The sequence below is a fragment of the Mesoplodon densirostris genome, chromosome 8 (genome assembly GCF_025265405.1).
Source record: "Mesoplodon densirostris isolate mMesDen1 chromosome 8, mMesDen1 primary haplotype, whole genome shotgun sequence".
In the NCBI taxonomy this organism is placed as follows: Eukaryota; Metazoa; Chordata; class Mammalia; order Artiodactyla; family Ziphiidae; genus Mesoplodon; species Mesoplodon densirostris.
The window spans coordinates 30,356,143-30,378,230 of NC_082668.1; the positions used below are offsets into that span (position 1 = coordinate 30,356,143).

A 22,088-nucleotide genomic window follows, 5' to 3' on the forward strand; every position below is an offset into this window, starting at 1 on the left:
GGGAGGGAAGCGGAGGGTCTTGGCCATCTTGTTCAGCTTTGGCTGCCTCTATGGGGACTTTGGTTTATTCTGAATAAGGAGGGGAACATTGGAGGGCTTTGAGCAGAGGAGTAACATGATCTGATTTATGGGTTTTCTTTGTTGTTCTTTTCTTTAAATTTTTAAAGATTTTTTTTTGGAGGTGGACCATTTTTAAAGTCTTTATTGAATTTGTTACAATATTGCTTGTTTTATGTTTTGGTGTTTTGGCCGCGAGGCATGTGGGATCTTAGCTCCCTGACCAGGGATTGAACCCGTATCCCCTGCATTGGAAGGTGAAGTCTTAACCACTGGACCTCCAGGGAAGTCCCCTGCCTTATGTTTTAAAAGAATTACACTGATTACTTGGTTCATTCTGAAACCAATGAACAACAAGACTTAGGAAGAGAAGCCAAGACCCACAATTCACAAAGTGCATCATTGTTCCCTCCCTGGTTGGGTGTTAGGTATTTAGCCATGACATGTATGCTATCATTCTAAATGGAGTGTTTCTGGACAAAAGGATAATGAATAAAGTCAATATTCACATTTAAGGAGCTGCTGAAGGTGTGCTGTCAAAAGTAATCCATAACATGCATGATGAGTTTTTGAAAACACCTCTAAAACCAATGAAATTCTTGGGGGAATTGTGTATATAATAGACACGAAGGACAGCTGTACATGGTGAACAAACAGTTTAAAGCAGGATTGATCAATGTTAGGTAATAGTCGAGGTGCAGGTTACTCCAGCATCTTCTCCCAGAGAGGACCCAGAGTACATCTCGCTAGGGCTCTTGCATGTCTTGCTGTGCTGACCTCTTGCCCTTCCAACCCACTCAGACCTGTCCTCTTTGCAGGCTCCTTAGAAAACAGTTAAACCAATACAAAGACAAGTTGCAAGCCATATATGCCCACCAGGAAGAAAAAAGTTGCAGATTTGAAACAAAGATTCACGAACTCACAACCAACCAGGACAGTCTGTGGACAAAGCTACAGCTAATGGGACAGAATCTACAGGTATAGAATGTGGGAGACACCGACCATCTGGGCCAACTGGAAGTCTGACCTAGAATCTTCTGGCTGAGGGTCGGCTGCAGCCTGAGGCTTTGCACCTCACTCTGATCAGCCTCTTCCCTTCCCCTCTTCTCTCCATACCCTGACCAACTCCCCTTTTCATCAGCCAGCCGATATCTTCCACTTTTGCGAAGGAAGTGCCATTGGGGGAGAACAGCATCGGTACCATTTAGAAACAATAGACCTGGGGCAAAGAGGTTCTTTATAGCGTTGATTCTTAAACCTTTAGTCTCAGCATCCCTTTTATTTATTTATTTATTTATTTTGCGGTACGCGGGCCTCGCACTGTTGTGGCCTCTCCCATTGCGGAGCACAGGCTCCAGACGCGCAGGCTCAGCGGCCATGGCTCACGGGCCCAGCTGCTCCGCGGCATGTGGGATCTTCCCAGACCGGGGCATGAACCCGTGTCCCCTGCATCGGCAGGCGGACTCTCTACCACTGTGCCACCAAGGAAGCCCGTCTCAGCATCCCTTTTAGAGACTTACAATTTTTTGAGGATCCCAAGGAGCTTCTGTGGGTTATATCTATTGCTGGTTACCCTAATCAAAATTAAAACTGATAAGTGGTTTTAAAATAAATTTATTAACTAATTTGAAAATGAAAATAATAAACCCATTATATATGGAAATTTTTTAAATAGTAATTATATATATTTAATTAGAAGACTGGCATTGTTTTACATTTTTTACAAATCTCTTTAATGGCTGGCTTCAGAAAAGACAGCTGCATTTTTCCTAACTGCTTCAGCATTTGATCTGTTGCAAGATGTTCTGGCTGAAGAATATGAAAAAATATGGCCTCACACAGATTTGCAGTTGAAAAGAGAGGAGTATTTTAATAGTCTTTTCAGATAATTGGAGATCTTCTTTTTTGATACTACACCAAAACATGATAAATGATTGTTTTTTAAAGGATGGTTGCAATATTGAATCTGAAACCATATCTCGTTCACACCCTGTTTCATTAAAATACACTATTCTGTTGTGCTTTTTGTTTTTTTGTGTTTTTTTGTGTTTTTTTGCTGTACACGGGCCTCTCACTGTTGCGGCCTCTCCCGTTGCGGAGCACAGGCTCCGGACGCGCAGGCTCAGCGGCCATGGCTCACAGGCCCAGCCGCTCCGCGGCATGTGGGATCCTCCCGGACTGGGGCATGAACCCGTGTCCCCTGCATCGGCAGGCGGACTCTCAATCACTGCACCACCAGGGAAGCCCCTGTTGTGCTTTTTGAATGAATCTTTTATCCAGGCATGATTTTATACCATCATACATTGGTCATTTGGAAGTTAACCAAGCTATGCTGAACTTCCTAATGCTCACCCATTTCATTATACAAGATTTTAAAAAATCATTAAAAAATCATATTCATTAATACTACCATGAATCTCATCAGAAAAGTCTTTAAGAATTGGAAAGCAAGCAAGCTTATGGTAGTGAATGCAAGTTTTCCAAAATTCTAATTTTTGCTTAAAAGCTCAACTGTAAAATTGGCAACACATATCATTGTTTTCCTTACTGTCACAGTCTCACTTCATTCATTTTTGAAAAAATGTTTGCCAAATACCCATCTAATTCTTTTGCACAAGAGGCAACTTTTATATTTCAGTAAACATAAGAAGTGTTTTATGCATACTTCCCATTTCATCACATATAATATTAAGAAGACGTGTTACTAAGAAAAATAAGAATTTTTGCTACACCTTCAAGAATAGTCTTTTTTTTCTTTTTTATTGAAGTATAATTGATTTACAATGTTGTGTTAGTTTCAGGTGTACAGCAAAGTGATTCAGTTATACATAAATACATATATTCTTTTTCAGATTCTTTTCCATATAGGTTATTACGAGATATTGAATATAGTTCCCTGTGCTATACAGTAGGCCCTCGCTGTTTCTCTATTTTATTTACAGTTGTGTGTATCTCCTAATTTATCCCTCCCCTCCCTTCTCCTTTGGTAACCATAAGATTGTTTTCTATGTCTGTGAGTCTGTTTCTGTTTTATAAATAAGTTCATTTGTATCATTTTTTTTAGATTCCCCATATAAATGATGTCATATGCCATCTGTCTTTCTCTGACTTCACTTAGCACAATCATCCCTAGGTCCATCCGTGTTGCTGCAAATGGCATTATTTTATTCTTTTTGATGGCTGAGTAATATTCCATTGTGTATATGTACCACATCTTCTTTATCCATTCATCTGCATCAAGGATATTCTTAAGAGGAGCTGCCTTTTTTTTTAACTGCAAGTGCACAATGGTAAGAATACCATCACTACTAGCACTGCTTGGTGATGCTGCCTTGATGTGCGGTAAGCACCAACAACTTTAGCTTTACTTACTCTTGATTTTGCACCATCGGTGCAAATGTCAACACAATGAAGAGGCAAATAACCTTTAAGTGTTATTGTGAAAATAATTTTGACCTCATGGACCCCTGAAAGGGTCTCGGGGACCTCCAGGAGTCTGTGGACCACACTTTGAGGGCTGTGCTTTGTAGAGAGAACACCCCCCAGATTTTATTCCTATGGCTTATTATGAAACCCCTCACAACATACCTACCTAAGTGAATCATTATGAATGTTTTATTGTAATACTTTTTATCTATCAATCCAAGATATCCTGACATTTCCAGATATTCCTTATGATATTTTTAGAACCTGAGCTTTCAGAACCTAGCATTTTCCCAAATTCCTTGTGATTATTCTCTGTGATGTTTTAGAATCTGAGCTGTTCTACCTTTAGGTTGACATTGAATTAACACCATAAAATAAAATTAATAGCAATGTATTTAGAGACAAAAGAGAAAATCTTGCATTAAAATGTCCTATTGGAATATTAAAATTTAATGCCTAATGAAAAAGTAAAATAAATGTTCATTTCTACATAAGTAAAGTTTTCTTTACCCAGGCAGTGTTGCAGCCCCTTCATCCTTCATCTTCCTGGCAAAATATGGCTGCCAAGCGTGACCATGGAAATGGTGAAGAAAGTTTTCAGAGGGGAGGAGAGTCTTCCCAGATCAAGGTTGCCACTGAGGATGGTTCAGAAGAGGAAACACTTCCTAAGTCCACTGTGAATGATGGAAGTTACCAAGGTCCAGCACATGCAGAACATGTTCCACCAAACTCAGAATCACCAGAGGCCACTTTGCAGCCAAGGTCAACGCAAAGCACCAGGGTACGAAGCCAAGCACAAAAGACGTCAAAAGAAATCTTTAGGTCCCTACCCAGTTCCCAGGAAGGACTGCTGCAGGACACCTCCCAAATTGCTCCTGCTGAAATGAACCGTCCTGCCCTGGCACCTGTGGAAAGGAAAGGGGCAGTTAACATCCAGGAGGGAAGGGATGAGCTGGAGGAAGAGGAACTGCAAGAATTGTTGTCAAAACTCACGGATGCCTTCACTCTAGAAATGCCTTCAGGTAAGATTTTTCACAATCACTAGAGATAGTGATGACCAGGGAGTCAGGCTGCCTTTTAAAACACTTGATTCTATAGCCCTGTATTAGCCCTACAGCTACGATTCATCTAGTGAGTAACAGAGTTGTGAGTCTTTTGGACATTGGTAATCTCTCTGAACTTGATTTCTAGTGTTGCCTAATTGATGGGGTTATTGTGAGAATTAAAAGTGATAAATCATATGAAGTTTTAGTATAACACCTGGCACATACCAAGAATCCAATAAATACCTATTTTTTTGTTATTGCAATTGTTATTATCATTAGTACTAAAACATATATAACTGGGCAGCCTGATGTTACCATTTCAAAATGGGAGTAAGAATGATGCTCTCTTTCTAGATAATTGATTAAGGTCTCTGTATTATTAGTAATACCATCATCATCATCACCTTCATAAGCTATGTCTCATTGTTAAATCTAAAGGCTTTTTTTATTAATACTTCTTTATTATAGCTATTCTGTTTTACAGTGACTGTCTTATTTATAGAGTATTTTGTTATCTTAATATATCTATATTTGTATCCATTTCTTTTTAAGAAAGCGCAAGATCTTTTATGTTGGAGTGATCATATAGAGACTGGTGATAAAACAAGGATAACATTCTCATGCGTTTCTGCATCAAAGAAGGCCTTCCCAAAATATTTCTGAGTTGGTGTATTAGTTTGCTAGGACTTCCATAATGAAGTATCACAGATCGGGTGGTTTAAACAATTAAAAAAATTTTTTTTCTCATGCTCCTGGAGGCTGGAAGTCTGAGATCAAGGTGTCAGCAGTGTTGGTGTCTTCTGAGGCCTCTCTCCTTGGGCTGTAGATGGCTGTCTTCTCCTTGTGTTTTCATACCATTTTCCCTCTGTGCATGCCCCTATCCAAATTTCCTCTTCTTATAAAGACACTACTCATATTGGTTTAGGATCCAGCCACGTAAACTCCATTTAATTTAATTAACTCTTTAAAGACCCTATCTCCAAATATAGTCACATTTGGAGATACTGGGAGTGGGACTTCAGTATATGAATTTGGGGAGGGAGACACAATTCAGCCCATAATAGTTGGTGAGCTATAAAATGGGAACATGATAATGTCAGTTATATATTGAACTTGGTAGAGCCAAGTCAATGAAGTAATTACTTGGTGATTCTAAAAATATCTACTGTGAAGAGAGTTGGAATTATAATCCTGTATTAGAGAAAACAAGATCACAAAGATACCAGCAGCATGCTCAGGCTGCCTGAGACAAAGACTGGATGAGAACTCCCTGTGCCTGATTCTTAGGCCAACACAATATTCCACCCACTTATTTCCATCTAAACATCAGTGGGGTCATGATGAGTATTCAAAGCAAAGTCAATATCCACTTGACCTTTATAGGAAAATTTCACATAAAATTTTGACTTTTATTTTAGAAACTATTTTAGGATTTCACATATTCATCTCATTTTTATTTATTTATTTTTTGTTTCTCCAATTGAGTTTATGAAAGCTGTTGACTTTTAAAATATTGTATTGGGTCAGCCCTCACAAATGTAGTAGGCTATATTGTACATTTCAGATTCCTAATAGAGTAGGTCTACTACACATATTTGGGAGACAATATCCCAGCACTGCATGCAGTTTGACACCTAAAAGATCCATGCATATTTTAAGTAACTATACATATAAACGTATCTGTATCTATATATACACCCATCATTATATCATTTAAAGGGAAATCATGAAAAGGCAAAGTTTATTTTTAAATTCAGATAATGCAATAATGTATAAAGATGCAGTTAGCATTATCCAATCTTGTAGATAATGTAAAAAATATATTCTCAAAAAATTTACCTCTGCTTCCATTTACAATTTAAATAGGACCATTGAGATGTTTCTGTAGGTAGTATGCATTATTATACAAAAGTGCTTATGATATTAGCAAGGAAGTACATCTTTCCCTTTTTGTTATTCTACTGCATTGTATACTTTGTGATAATTCAGTGAGTACTAATTGACAAGATTTAAATTTATAGTCATTTTTTTTTTTTTTCTTTTTGCGGTATGCGGGCCTCTCACTGTTGTGGCCTCTCCCGTTGCAGAGCACAGGCTCCGGATGCGCAGGCCCAGCGGCCATGGTTCACGGGCCCAGCCGCTCCGCGGCATATGGGATCCTCCCAGACCGGGGCACGAACCCGTATCCCCTGCATCGGCAGGCGGGCTCTTAACCACTGCGCCACCAGGGAGGCCCTATAGTCATTTCTTTTATATCAGTTTTATTTCTTTGAGGCTTTTAAGCATAGGATCTATGTTAATCTTCATGGCTAATATCTACATTTATTAAACACTGCCGTTCTTCACTCAAATATTTCTTACTAAGTTTGTATCCTTATTCAATCAGGTATTGAATATGATTCTGTTTGTAAACTCTACTTAGCCACTGGGAATATGGATTATAAAAATACACCCCATAATTTATGCATACTTATCAAAACCACAGCAAATGTAATCAGAGACAGAAATGTGATAACCACACATATGAAGATGTGGAAGGGCAAACAGACTAAATTAAGGTATTGCTCATTTTTGTTTTATTTCTATCTCTGTTACAGATGCATCAGATAACAACAGGAAGTTTCTAATCATTTTACTGCCCCTGTTTTTTATTTTTTAATTTGAGAATTGTTGGAAAAATTAGAAAGATCTATTGTTTGTAATATACTAATATTTGCTCAGACTGTCAACATATTCACCCAGTGTGTGATTATCCTAGTAGCTGACTAGTTTTTTGAATTGGAGCTTTGCTAAGGAGTCAACACATTTTGGAAAGTAAGATGAACTTTATATTACATAAGACTTAATAAGATGAAAACGGCAAGCATAATGGTCAGTTTGGGGGCAGTTGTTGACATTAACTGAACAGAGTCTTTCAATATCAAGATCTAGGATAATAGGATTTCAGGAGACCCTGAGAGCTTAATGGAAAAGAGAAAGTGTGTAGAAGGGGTTCCCCAAACCTCTTTAAATTCCACATGTTGGACTGAAAATCAGTAGCAAACATTTTGTTCAAATTTGCAGTAAAGGAATTAGATTTGAAAGAACATCTAACATTACTTGCTTCTGTGGTGACAAAAAAAAAAACCCTTAATGCTCTAGTCTTACTTTCTCATTAAATTATTTTCTTTCCCTTTCTGAGTGAAATTTCCTACTTACATCTCTGGAATTCTTTCCCCAGCTTCTCTTCCATCCCTCTTTGCCATCCGTTTACCACAGTAGGTTTCAAGGATGAGAAGGGAAGGTGAGGGAGAGATGATGGGATTAGGAGGGCATGGTTGAGAGTGGGGATGTGGAAGAATTATTCCTGTTCCTTTATTCCCCACCTGCAACCATCATCTAAACTATTATTTTAAATAATCAGAAGATAAAGTTTGGATTTTAGCAGGTTGTAGAAAAATAAAGAGCAGTGCTTTAGCAACCACAGGTAAGAGAAGTTCAACACTGGATCTTTATCTCACATATTTAGAAGGTAGACTTCTCAAATGCTGCCTGGGAATCCTAAGGATATATACTGAACGCTTAGTGAATATTTCTCTCTCTGATATATATATGTACATACAAACACACACACACACACACACACACACATATAAAAAAGTAGAAGTAATTTTTCTGGATGGGAAAAGATACACAAGAGTTCCAGCATTAAGCTCCATGAAGGTAGAAAAAAATGTCTAGTTGGTTCATCCTTCATTCACTCATTCATTCAACAAATAGTCATCAAGATTTAATTATGTGCCAAGAGCTGTGCTTGATGCTGGGCATTCATTTTGAAAGGGGTAAATTTATGTTTTTAAAACACTTTGTCATTGTGTAGAAAGTGGCTTGGAGAGGGGCAGGTGGTGGCGGCTTGGACTTGGTAGATTGTCATACACTTATTGCTATAAGGAAAGCTGGGAAAGCTGAGATGGAGGGAGGTCAGCAAATCAAGAATTCTGTTTTGAACACATTAAGTGTGAATTGCTTGGAGACAGCCAGATGGAAATATCAGAGTGGCAGTCAACATGTACAATCTGGAGCTCAAGGTCTTAGTCCAGAGTAGATATTCAATACATATTGGTTTGCTTCATTAATTATTATTGTAAGGAAGACATGGGCTCAGTATTTCAATTGCCAGAAGAGTAATCCTAGAGTAGATAATCTAATACTTTTAAACCTCTATACCCATCATTCTGATAGCCTTCTCTCACATCCCAAATTCATTCAGAGACCAGATAGATTGTTAACTACATTCAAGTGAATTATTCTCCCATTGTGATTTCCTCTGGACTGCTGATTTCACAGGTTTGTCTATCTAACATCTCACTAGGCCTCTGACTATATACTATATTAATTCAGTCCCTATATGTATGGAATTCCAAGTTTATGCCAAGCAACATGCTTGGTGTTAGGTGCATATCTTTGGCTAGTTTTAACATTTCAAGGGACTAGAGCTTAAAAATAAAACAACCAAACAAGAAAAAAAGAACCGATGTATGAAATGAATTATTGCCTCTCTATTTCTTTATTGTATTTAAAGTTTTTATAACTGTGGGCTGAGGAATAGAATATCCTAAAATAAGTTTGCCTCTGGACAAAGTTTTTATTCAGGCAATAAAATATTGTTTATTCAGGGTCCTTGTAGTTCTGGGGCAGTGTTAGAGAATAGACAGTAAAAAAAAACATGAACCCTCTCCTCTTATGTTCAACAGAAAACAGCACAGATGGAGCCATAATAAATCATGTAAATAAAGTGTAGAACAAACTAAGCCTTTACATGTTTTTATTTCCTGTGATCTTATTTTTTAAATTATACAAACAATATTATGCAGCATGCTCATTGTAAAATTAAAATGCCTAAGTGCGTGTTTTTCAAAAATGAATTCATCATCATATCCTTCACTCCCTGCCACCTGTTTCTCAGAGGTAAAAAATGTTGGCAGTTTAGTGAGTTTTTCCTTCAGACTTTTTTCTTTGCATATATGTGTTTTTACTTTCTCATCATAAGTTAGGTTGTACTTGTTTTGCTTTTTCCACTTGACAAAATATCTTAGACATTGGGCAGTGTCATTTTTTAAGTGCTGCATAATATCCCAGGGTATAAATATACCATAATTTATTTATTGGTGTGTAATTAAGTTGCTCCCAATTTTTTATTATAATAAGAATGTTTTGGTGAGTATTGTTATAGCATATATCTTAGTTCTCAGGTATAAATATCTTTGTAGGATCAATTCTTAGAAATGGAACTTTTAGCTTAAAAATTATGCGTATCCAACTTTTGGTTAATAACTGCTGAATTGTAGCGCTTTCTACAACACAATTCCTATTACAATAGGTCATAGAGGACCACTCAAACCATTAATCAGTAACTATAGAGCAGAGGTCTCAAAGCATCTTCTCTAGACCAGCAGCATCCATATCACCTGGGAACTTATTAGAAGCACAATTTCTTGGGCCCCATCCCTGATGTACTGTGGTAGTCAGAGTTCTCCAGAGCAACCGAACAAACAGGATGTATATATAGATATAGAATGAGATTCATTTTAAGGAATTGGCCCACACAATTATGGAGGCTAGCAAGTCTAAAGATCAGTAGTCAGCAAGCTGGAGACCCAGAAGAGCCAATGTGTAGTTCCAATGCAAAAGCAGGCAGGCTCGAGCCTTAGAAAGAGCTGATATTTCCTTTTGAGTCCAAAGGAAGAAGAAAACTGATGTCTCACCTGGAATACAGTAAGGCAGAAGGAATTCTCTTACTCAGACTTTTTGTTCTATTCAAGCCTTCAGTTGATTGGACAAGGTCCATCCATATTAGGGAGGGCAATCTGCTTTTACTCTGTCTACCAATTCAAATGTTAACCTTATCCAGAAACACCTTCACAGACACACCAAGAATAATGTTTGATCAAATATCTGGACACCACAGTCTAATCAAATTGACACATAAAATTAACCATCATGTACACTGAATCAGAACTCTGAGGGTGGGACCTAGCAATCTATTAACACTGTCCAGATGATTTTAACATACACCAGAGTCTGAAAACCACTGCTCTAGACTGGGCTTTCTGGCTACTCAGATTCGTGCTTGAAGTTATGGGAAAATACTCTTTAAGAACCCACAACTTGGTTGAATTAGTAATTGATCACGGTAAATGATACCCATCTCATTTGCAAGCTAGATTAGAGAAAGAGCATTGCCATCAGGACCTGCAGGGAGATGGATTTTATTTCTTCTCTGTGCTAGAGCTTTATTAAGATCAGCTTGAGAACCTACAGGTGCTTTCTCTGAAGGACTTTCCTCTTTGTTGTTTTCAGACCTGCAATCTTCTGTAAATATGGACCTGTATTGTGGAGCTGAGCGAGTATGCAGGGCCTTCTCTGCCCTTGTTGATCAGATCACTTTGCCCAACTTGAAGTGAAAAAGAGTCCAGGCTCAAAGGCCCCTTGTGGTGATGACGCAACATGTTTTCAAAATCTGTACTAAAAGAACTAAACCTTCTACCTCTTTCTCAATAGTCTGGCATGAAGCATGAAGAAAATTTTATTTTTTAATGTCTCTACTCATGTGTCTTAGTTCTTCAGAGTAAAGCCTTGGGAGTGAGGAGTGATAGAGGAAAATGGGAAGGAGCCGAGTCAAATCCAGATGTGCTGCATTTCCAATAGAGGCCCCTTCTTTGAAAACATTGGTAGTAATATTCAAGTGTGTGATCTACAGAATTCATGCAACGATCTTCTTCAATATCTGAATTACCGAATTGATGACCTAATTTTCTATCTAGATGCTCCTGCTGGAGAATAGGCTTGGCAAAGAACTAAACACACACACACACACACACACACACACACACACACACACACACATATGTGCATACCAGACACACACTTGAGTGCATGCAGATATGGTGAGATCTGAATGAACTCTGTGGATTGTACCAATGTCAATCTTCTGGTTGTGTTATTGCACTATAGTTATGCAAGATGTTACTATGGAGGGAAACTGGATGAAGGGTATACAGGATGTCTCTGTATTATCTCTTACAACGTATATGAATGAGCAATTATCTCAAAATAAATTTATTTTAAAAACATGAATGTTTCTCACTAAAACCCCACATTTATTGAATTTGGCCAAAGTACTTGTGTGCCTCCATCCTCTGTATGTATGATTAGGGTATAGATGCTTAACTTAATAATGTCCAAAGTAGTAGCCAACATTTTTTGACTGTGAGAGCGCTTAGCTTCTAAGCGCCATGTATGTATTAATACTAATTTAAACTTCACAACAAACCTGGTAAGAAGATATCTCTTTTTATGAGACAACTGAGACACAAAGAGGGTCAGTAACTTGTCCAAAGTCGTTTGGTCACTACTTGACAAAGATGAGATTGGAACCCAGCTCCTAAGCCTGTACTCTAACCACTGCTTGCACTTTCTCTAAATAAATATTGTTATGGTTCCATTGTTTCACCTGTTTTTTGTTTTGTTTTTTTGTTTGTTTGTTTGTTTTTTGCGGTATGCGGGCCTCTCACCTCTGTGGCCCCTCCTGTTGCGGAGCACAGGCTCTGGACGCGCAGCAGCCATGGCTCACGGGCCCAGCCACTCTGCAGCATGTGGGATCTTCCTGGACTGGGACACGAACCCATGTCCCCTGCGTCGGCAGGAGGACTCTCAACCACTGCGCCACCAGGGAAGCCCTCACCTGTTTTCTTGATGTGCAGTCCCTATTACATTCAGAGAGGCTCTGGGCTATGATTTTTTTTTTTTTTTTTTTTGCGGTACGTGGGCCTCTCACTGTTGTGGCCTCTCCCGTTGCGGAACACAGGCTCCGGACACGCAGGCTCAGCGGCCACGGCTCACGGGCCCAGCTGCTCCGCGGCATGTGGGACCTTCCCGGACCAGGGCACGAACCCGCGTCCCCTGCATCGGCAGGTGGACCCTCAACCACTGCGCCACCAGGGAAGCCCTGGGCTATGATTTATATGATCCATAACTTCTAGTAATGTTTCCAGAGTGAAATAATGTCCAACTGGGTAGGATTAAGACTAGGTTACCCCTGTTCAATCTCATCCTAATCTTTTTGAATTTGCTTTTCAGCCTATCATGAATTTTTTATTTTGGTTTTGTTGTTCAACATATTCACTCTCCTTACTTCATTCCAGCTTGTTCCTTACAAGTTTGGTAAGTATGCCCCAGAGCACTGGTCAGCAAACTACAGCCCACAGGCCAAATCTGCCCGCTGCCAGTTTTGTGCAGGCTGTGAAATTATTACATTTAAAAAATAATAATTGAAAAAATCAGATGAGGAGTAATATTTTGTAACAGTTGGACATGACATAGAGTCAAATTTCAGTGTCTGTGAGCAAAGTTTTAAAATTGGAACACCACCGTGCTCATGTATTTACATATTATCTACAGCTGCTTTAATTCTACAAAGACAGAACTGATTAGTTACTCCAGAGACTGGATGGCCCACAAAGCATCAGAAAAAATTGGCAGCCCCTTGTGTAGTACCAAGGTGTGGGAGGAGCAAGGGGCAGGCATCTCTTCAGCGATTTATAAGAGGTAATGAGTTTACATAATGGTTTTTAAGAATATGATGCAAGACATTAGAGAAAGTAGCACAGAAGCAAAACCATGAGCCTCTGTAGAAATGGTAGTCAAAGAGTGGCAGCTTTTAATGTGCTTATTCTTCTAATCAAGTTAAAGCTGAGGCTGGACCCCCTCCCCTGTTCCTTCCCTAGACTTCCTTCCCCTATTGTTGAGATTTGGCTAATCTTCAGATGCAGCTGTGTCTTCTAATAATAACCCTTTGGATAAGATTTTTCACTTAAGGAGGGCCATAAACCTTCAGTGAGAACACTGAGGCTTCCTTTGGACCTGGGAAAAGCAAGTGAAATGCTAACATATCTGAAATTCAAACTGGTTGTCAACCATCAGTTATAATAGAATGATTGGAGAGATGAGCATAATTAGAGATAAAAATAGCATTGTGTCTGGAACTCAAATATATTTGTTAATTGGACTTCTTTGCTATGAACCTCATTCAAGCCTGGTCATTTTGAGAGCAAATATTTTTATGGGATCTTTTCTCATAATGCTCTTCATTTGATTTTTAGTTTTCTTTTCATTGTAAATTGTAACCAGTTATAATCTTAATATTTAATCCAATAGAAAATATGCTGAGAAAAAATTTATACCTACTGCTATTTTATTAGAGTTTGGATTATCATTAATGGTAACATTAAATATTGAAATAAAAGACTCCAATAATATTACTTGGGGTCGAGAGCTTTTATTAATTTTGTTTCTATTAGAAGAATGCTTTATTCACCAGTTTTGTGTTTTGTTTTTTGCTTCACTCAGTTCAAAATATTCAAAAATATTCTTTCAAACAAAATTCAGGTAATTACCACCAATAACTGGTAATTAATAAATATAGTCTCTTATATGCCTGTGCATAAGCAATCCAGTGGTTAATATTTCAAAGTCATGCAGTGTATTCAAGTTAAATGTGTGGCACTCCAGTTCATTAACAATGTCAAGCATCCCAAAACAATGATCAAGATGAATACAAAGAATCTGAGTAGCACGATCCCCTACTCATCTTTGGAAGCTATTTTAACTGTTTCAGACAGTGGGATGATCTGGCAGTAATGTTGCCATTTGAAGGAACATGCTAGCGTCCTAAAAGGATGAAACTAAGTACTCTGAGAGAATGTGGCTTAAGAGTTGTCTCTGGATGCTCCCACCATTCCAAGTAAATAAATGATCAGTAGTCAAGAAAAAAATATATATATATTTATATTCCAATATGTGCATTAGCTCTGAGGTTCGATTTATTTTCTCTTTATTTCCAGGCTACTGGTCACTTTTCCAATGAACTTAGACCCACTCCTATGTGCATGCCTGTTTATCAAGTCTTCAATCAACTCTTTCTTCTTTAAGGAAGGGATTCTTGGTGGCTGAGGATATACACCTGAAAGTAGAGAAAAGCAACTAGTCATTAGGTCACCAAATTATTTTCAGGCTAATTATCAATGACTTGGTTTTTAAAAGAATGTTTGCTGTTTCTGCCACTCAGCTATTAATATTCTGTATAAATTTATTGCAGAGGTGTATTTGAAATTTTTATTTATGCAAAACTTTGTGTCCTATGAAGTTTAATTATATAATATGAATTAAGTAGATTATAATAAATACATTTCCTATTTGATTAATATGTATTAAAATATTTTTCTGACTAAAAAAGTAAAAAATTGTCATCATATAATTTTAATATAAAAATATAAAGAAAAATGTTTAAACCACCTATAATATAATCTTCCAGAGAGAACCATAGTTTTACACATACATACTTTATACCATAATTTAGTTTACCATTACCCTATTATGGGACATTTAGATTATTTCCAATTTTTTGTTGCTATAAATAATATTGCAGTGAAGAGCCTTATACTGCAAAATTGGCTACAGCTCTGAATGATTCTTTAGAATAGATTTCTAGATTGGTAATTTCTGAATATGTTGCTTACAAAATTTCTCAGAGTGAGTAAAGTAGAAAATCAAGCATTTGTGAATCTAACATATTTCTGAAGCATTGTTTTCTCTTCTGCCTAATGTTTAAAAAATAAGCATTATGAACATTTGCCAGCTAGTTAGACACTGACTACAGACATCATCAAATTATAAATCTAAATTTTAACTTTCACGTCACGGAGGAAAGCAAGACTCACAATTTTTCTAGACCATCCAAACTGCCAGGCTCAGGCAGGCAAGTTTTTCTGTTCCTCTCAGGGGCAGAGCAAGATTTGTTGAAGGAAGAGATCATCATTTTTGACACAAACAAAGATATACTTCAACATCCTTTCATTTGTATTGAAGCCTTTACTAACCCTTGTGTTCACCTCAACTCTGTTATTTTCTATTTGGGAGATATTATCAGCCTACACTTTTCCTAAATCAATTTCTCTCTCTCTCTCTCTCTCTCTCTCTCTCTCTCTATGCCTTCACAGAATCCATCATAATTTAGTGGTGAAGCCTGGGTATACCCTCTTCAGCCTTCTGACTATTTTGGCATTCAGCTGTTAGCTTGTATCTTTCTAGACAAAATAACAATGCTCTTTTGTGTCTTCTCAAACGATGATATCTTTGGCCCTCAGAATTTTTGGAATTCTCATTTCTGGATCGCCTCTGTTTCTGCTTATTAAAGTTATAAACCACCACAATGTCTAGGTCATCACTCAGCTCAGTAAGCTGTCCTTGGAGTAAAGCTCTTCCAGAGTCTTTCTGTAGTTAAATCCATACTTTTCATACATTTATTGTTTATAAAATCACAGAACTTCAGAACACAGAATGTGAAGAGACTTTAAGGGCCTTCTAATTCTTTGATATCCCTCATTTTCAGATGAAGAAACTAAGACCTAAATAAGTCAATTAACTTACCCAAGGTTACGTAGCTATTTGATATCTCTTGTTTTCATATTTGCTGATGCAATATTAACAAATATATTAACATACAAAGTTATATAGGAGTTTTGTGTTTTTAATAAGGCATGATTCATTGCAACATTTCTCAAGTGAATTTAAACTATTTAACCTGAAGACATCAAAATAGCAAGAACCTTTCCGGGTATTATGTAGACACTTACTTTAGTTTTTCCCTTCTGCTCTGATGATGTGATTTCCCTGAGAACTGTGGAGACAAACACCTCTTCACCCTCACCCCCATCCCAACCTAGTAAAATATTAATTCCCCGGGGACAAAAAAAAAAATTAGTGAAGAATCTGTGCAGGTACATCCAGAGCCCAGTTGAGCCACTGGAGATTTAATCAAGCCTCTTGAGATGAAATCTCCATGTTCCTGAAACTAACTTTCAGACAGGGTGTCTTCTTGACCCAAGACCCTCTTTGACTGATTATACAATAGGAATGGAAAGTCTTATTTCCTGGTCTGCAACAATTGTTTATGTCAAACATTAAAATAACTTCAATAAAGTGAAATGTTTACCTCTAATATTTGCAAAGCAACTCCTACTAAAGTTTGCAGACCAGCTGGGTCAATAGCAACTCTGTAGCAAGATGAAGGAAGTGACTTCCAAAGCTGAAGCCAAATCTACCTTCAAAAAAAAAAAAAAAAAAAGAAATGCCATGTTGGGCTTCTCTGGTGGCACAGTGGTTGAGAGTCCACCTGCCAATGCAGGGGACACGGGTTCGTGCCCCCATCCAGGAAGATCCCACATGCCGTGGAGCGGCTAAGCCCGTGAGCCATGGCCACTGAGCCTGTGCGTCCGGAGCCTGTGCTCCACAACAGGAGAGGCCACAACAGTGAGAAGCCCGTGTACCTCAAAACAAAAACAAAAACAAAAACAAAACAAAACAAATAAAAGAAATGCCATGTTGAAGTATGCTCAGAAAATTACATGTAGTCTCAGACTATTATAGTAACCTGTTGCAAGCAAGCAAACTGAAAGCTGTTTTTGAGATTATATATATAGTAATTTTAATATACAAATTATATAATATAATTAATTTAATTAATTATATTATATAATTATAGATAATTATTTTCCTGTTAAGTTGAACACAAATATTATTTTCATTTATTCTATGGATACTTAAAGTAATTCAAAGTGAGTGCAAAATACAAAAACAAGAAATAGTGGTAGTAATTTGAATACCACTGTTAAGTAGAGTAAGAATGGAAAAAAGAGCCTACAGTACAGATGAAGAAAATATACAGTCTTTACTGTTGCTGATGCCTGGGAAGTCTCTGTTCAAAATATTTTTAAAATATTGGTAACCAACATTTAAAGATAGTCATTTTGTATTTCTGCTTTAGTAGCTAAGCTGCTAAAAGAATATTTCCTCTAAAAAAGGAAATTGGTTTGTGACAATAACACTTGCCAAAGTAATAAATTTATCTATAAATAATTGTGGTGGATTATCTATCTGGCTTTATGGATCAGCTAATAATATTTTTTGTTACTGAGGTTAAAACAAACTAGATATTTAAAAGTTCTAGGGAAAGATTGATCTATAACTATTACTGTTAATTGCTATTTTAATAGATTTTTTACAGGAACATATAGCAGTTCTCACAATCAAATGTACAATTGAAAAAATTATTTATGCTTCAGTTTTCCACTAGTGCATAAATAGTTACTACCACCCAAACAGCCATTGCTGCAAGCTTTAGAAGCACATTGGTTGAAACAACACCAAAAAAGGAACAAAAACAGTATGAATAAGGCTGTTATTCTCAGCTTACAGTGATTTATTCACCCTCCTTCTAATTCTATAAAGGATATTTTTTCTAGTGCCCCTGGAGAAGACTGCATTTGAATACCATATTTACTTCAGTGAAAAATCTCTAAATTTGTAGGAAGTTCCAGATTTCTAAAAATTAATTACTCAGCTTGCTGGAAGTTAATTACTTATTTGCAATTTGTTCAAAACAACAAGGAAGAGTGAATTTGCAAGCCAGCTGATTTTTCTACCATTTATCCATCAACTAAGTAAGTACATCTCAAGGAGTCCTTCCCATTTACATGAAAGCAATTAGTTTTTGTTTCTGTTTTTGTTTTTCTATTTAAAAGGGGCAAGAGCTTGTGTGCTGTGAGCCTTCCCCAGGCTTATATTCAAATCTTCCCAATTCCATAGCAAGTGAACACAGGTTATGACTACCAATGTTCAGCCTAACTGAAAAAAATAATGCTAATTTGGGGGCATCCCTTTATACCTTGATATTGTATTTTAGGGATCATGTCTTTTCCTACTTTTCTTTCTGATTCTTCTTTGCTGCTGTTGAAGTATGAAGATGAAGACAATATGTTGATAAAAACAGCTACTGCAAATTACAAAAGCAAGTGCTATCTATCTTCCTATCACTTGCGTGCTCTTTGGGCTCACCCCCGAGGAGGCTATGTGTGGCAATGGATTCCCCTAAAGCCATCTCCCTCTTCCTCACAATTCAGCACATTCATACTTGATTGATCCTTTCAAAAGACATGGGACCTGGGGTTGACCACCTTTTTTTCTCCCTGTGTGTTGTGGATGCACTGCTGAGATCTTCTCTTCCTCTCCAGCCAATTGCCTCCTTCCTAAGCCATGGTTTCTGGAGAGGACACAGTCCACATAGATGTCCCAGAAGAGTTGGGCCAGATCCCAAAACAGTGCCCCATGCTGCAAGTTCTCAGATGACTTCAGGTAGATCATAAAATCCCAGAAACCTGAAACAGTGTTGGAAATTCGAGGCTTCCACATTTCTAGGAGGAGTACTGAAGAAGATTCCCAGCACTGAGGATCAGCTTGGTTAAAAGCCAGCAGATCTGTCTGGCTGTGACAGAAGAAAGGAGACACACAGCACATTCCCACAATGAGCAGGGAGCAGGTGAGACTCCAGGGGCGGTAGATCCCTCCTCTGTTCCCAGGATCAGCCATGGCCTTGAAACTGCACAAGATGGAAATATTTCATATGAGTTCCTGCTTGTGCTCCACTCAGTAAAGAAAATAATTATGCCTTTAAGAACCTTGGTGCCAGCAAAGGAAACATACCATCATCTCTGGGAAAAGTCCTATCCTACCTCCCATCTCACAAGCCCCATTCTATCTAAAATGATGCATTGTCAAGCCAGGTAGTACAAAACCAAGATGTTTAGATTAAGAAAGATTTATTCCTAAGATGTGCTTTTGTAAGATAAATAAGTAAACTTGTTTTTCCCTAGTACAGAGAAATATAGTTTAAAAGAGTATTAAGTGAAATTTTTCAGTCTTGATACATGGCTTTCATTATTCTATAATTGCATAATTTTGCCTAGCTATCCTGAACCAGGACTCCCATGCAATTAAGAATTTGAACATATTTTACCCTTGGATGCTTTCCTATTATGGTTCCTTTTATTATTAAAAAAAGATATAAGAATTGCAAAATGTTATAAATAAAAATAAACACAAGATAGTGTGATAAAAGTATGGGAACCAAGATATATTCAACCCATTAGAGTAGAATTAATAAACATTTTACAAACACCTGAAATGTTCTGCAATTCTGACATAATTTTCATAAAGAGGATCTTTTCTCATTTTTCTCATCTTGCTATAAATCTCAAGAATTTTAACAAAAATTATTTGCCTCTCATCCAGCTTTTCTGGCTTTCATAGCCGGTTGCAATAAAACCAAGACATCCATATACACTTTGAAATTATTATGTTACACTTCAGACAAATCCAATGAGAAATGATGTACTTAAAATAATAACAAACTGGGCTTCCCTGGTGGCGCAGTGGTTGAGAGTCCACCTGCCGATGCAGGTTCGTGCCCCGGTCCGGGAAGATCCCACATGCCACGGAGCGGCTGGGCCCGTGAGCCATGGCCGCTGAGCCTGCGTGTCCGGAGCCTGTGCTCCGCAACGGGAGAGGCCACAACAGTGAGAGGCCCGCGTACCGCAAAAATAATAATAATAATAATAAACAAACCAAATTTTTTCCCAGATAAAAAGGTTTACCTGAATCTTCACGAATGTATATGGTATACAAAATGTATATTACACTTAAACAACTCTAGTGTAAAGAAAAAGCAGGAGGGCATATACAGCTGACTTTCAGTTTTATATTTCCAAATCTTTTAGATGTTAGCATCATGAAGGCAAGCAAGGCACACCTCATGGGAATTCTCATGAGACTATGTCTATATTGGAAACATTTCATGATAACACCATAAGATGGAATCTTTCTCTTCTGTACAGCAGCAAAACATATTGAGTCTCCCTTAAATCGGTATTTCAGAAACTGTCTTTGAACAGGCACATTCCTGAAGAAGCATGTTGAGATACATAGTTATTCAAAAATATTTCCTCTATATTTCAGATTATTTACACAGGATACCTACCTGAACAAAATCAAATTTAATATGTTCTCTTCTGAACTAAAATATCAAAGTCGAGGGGCCGCAAACGTTGTTTTTCCTTAGGGGACAAGTCGAAGCTGTCAGTGCTAAGTTTTATTAGAAGACAAGGGGCGGGATACTGTCCAGGGTGCTGAAGTCGGCAAGTCCGGGACTCGCTGCCCGCTCGCGCCGCAGCGCTCACCTTGGCTCCGTCAGGTTCCCTTCCCTTCGGAGAGTCTTACCCAAGCCTGGAAGTTCCTCAACCCTGGGATCCTGCGTGTGTCCTGCCACAAGCCCCGCGCTGGGCTCCCTACGTCTCGATCCCGCAACTGGTTCCACCGCCTCTCCCTCCTCAGGGCGGAGCTGCCTGGGACACCCTGTGTCCTTCCTGCCCCATTAGCCTCCTTACTCCGCGGCTTGACTCCCAGGTCACAGAAGGGAGCCCGTCCGCACTTACCTGCACAGCCCTCTCTGGATTCCTTGGAGTGCATGGAGAGAAAATGTGCAGAATGCTCCCTGAGCAAGCGACGGTCCCCACCTTCAGCGTCCTGAGGGTTACGGTGCCTCTTCTTAAGCAGCGGGGGTGCTCGGCGCCTCTTCAAGTCTACGTCAAAACGCCGGGAAACGGCCGCCACCTCTCGCCCCCAAGTCCATCTCCTGCACCCTCCTCTTCCCTCCCTCCCCTGAAGCTTTCTTTTCAGAAAACAAGGAGGCTTAGCCGCACACACCTCATTGACACTGACCCCTACCCGCCCCCCCACCAACGGAACTGAGCCTTTGTGTGGTTGGGAGCCGTGACACTGCTGGCCAGGAACTGGAAAGCTGGGGCCCAGTCCCGCGCCTTCAAGGAGCCAGTGGGGCTGCCTAGAGCTCTACGCTCCAGACGGTCCTTGTTGGAGAACAAAGTGACAGCGGGGAAGACTCGGGACTCCTAGGGTCGGAGAATGCACGTGGGTGCCCTCGCAGCGGTCAGTGAGGAAACGAAGGTGCATTCCAGTGACATCCTGGGTGTGAATTTCTCCTGCCCGCCTGTGGTCCTGGGCTCCGAAAAGAAACACACCCTTGAGGCAAGGATGTGGGGAGGGACAAGGCACCACTGGAAGCTCCCCTGGACTGGGGACAGGAGACCCCATTAGCTCCAGGCTCTGTGGCTTGGATCACCCCAGGAGCCCGAGCTGCTGCTCGTATTGCTTGCGTCAGCCCACTGCTCAAGATTTCACAGAGGGGTTCCTGCTTTCCAAGAAGAGGGGACGTCTGGGATTCTCTTTGGTTCTCAGCTCAAAGCTAGTTAACATCCTAGTCAGGCCTGTCACCTTTTCGGGGCTCTGCTGAGAATTAGGGCCCACCTGAACTGAAAGACACCCAGACCAAGAGCCTGAGGCAAAAGTCTTACCTTTGCCGCGGTTTCCAGGTTTTGCCCCTTCACCTCAAAACCCTCTAAGCATCCTGAAAACCACTGGTAGCCTCCACTAACTGAAGGCTTTTGTGCCAGCTCAATAGTATCCATGGTTACCTTCCAGAGGGGCACAGGGAGGAACCCAGGCTTATAGCAAGGTTTACCAAAGACACGAGGAACATTCCCTCTACCCAAGCGGTAGAAAGCAAGAGATCTCGAGAGGATTCCTAGGGGTTCTGGGCTTTTTCTCTTCCTC

General features: G+C 39.0%; 2 protein-coding genes across 2 annotated transcripts in view; one reads left to right on the forward strand and one right to left on the reverse strand.

Annotated features, from left to right (window-relative positions):
• Positions 1 to 10,972, forward strand: part of DYTN (dystrotelin) — a 50,274-nt gene extending 39,302 nt beyond the window's left edge. The window contains exons 10-12 of the mRNA XM_060105777.1: positions 876 to 1,035; positions 3,998 to 4,505; positions 10,869 to 10,972. Coding sequence (XP_059961760.1) covers positions 876 to 1,035; positions 3,998 to 4,505; positions 10,869 to 10,972 — 772 coding nt within the window. The remainder of the gene's footprint in view (positions 1 to 875; positions 1,036 to 3,997; positions 4,506 to 10,868) is intronic.
• Positions 10,973 to 14,389: 3,417 nt separating this feature from the next.
• Positions 14,390 to 18,992, reverse strand: FAM237A (family with sequence similarity 237 member A). Its single transcript, XM_060106070.1, has 2 exons — positions 18,581 to 18,992; positions 14,390 to 14,529 (listed from the first exon to the last, which is right to left on the reverse strand). The coding sequence occupies exons 1-2, from the start codon at positions 18,990 to 18,992 to the stop codon at positions 14,390 to 14,392; spliced, it is 552 nt and encodes a 183-aa protein (XP_059962053.1).
• Positions 18,993 to 22,088: the final 3,096 nt, after the last annotated feature.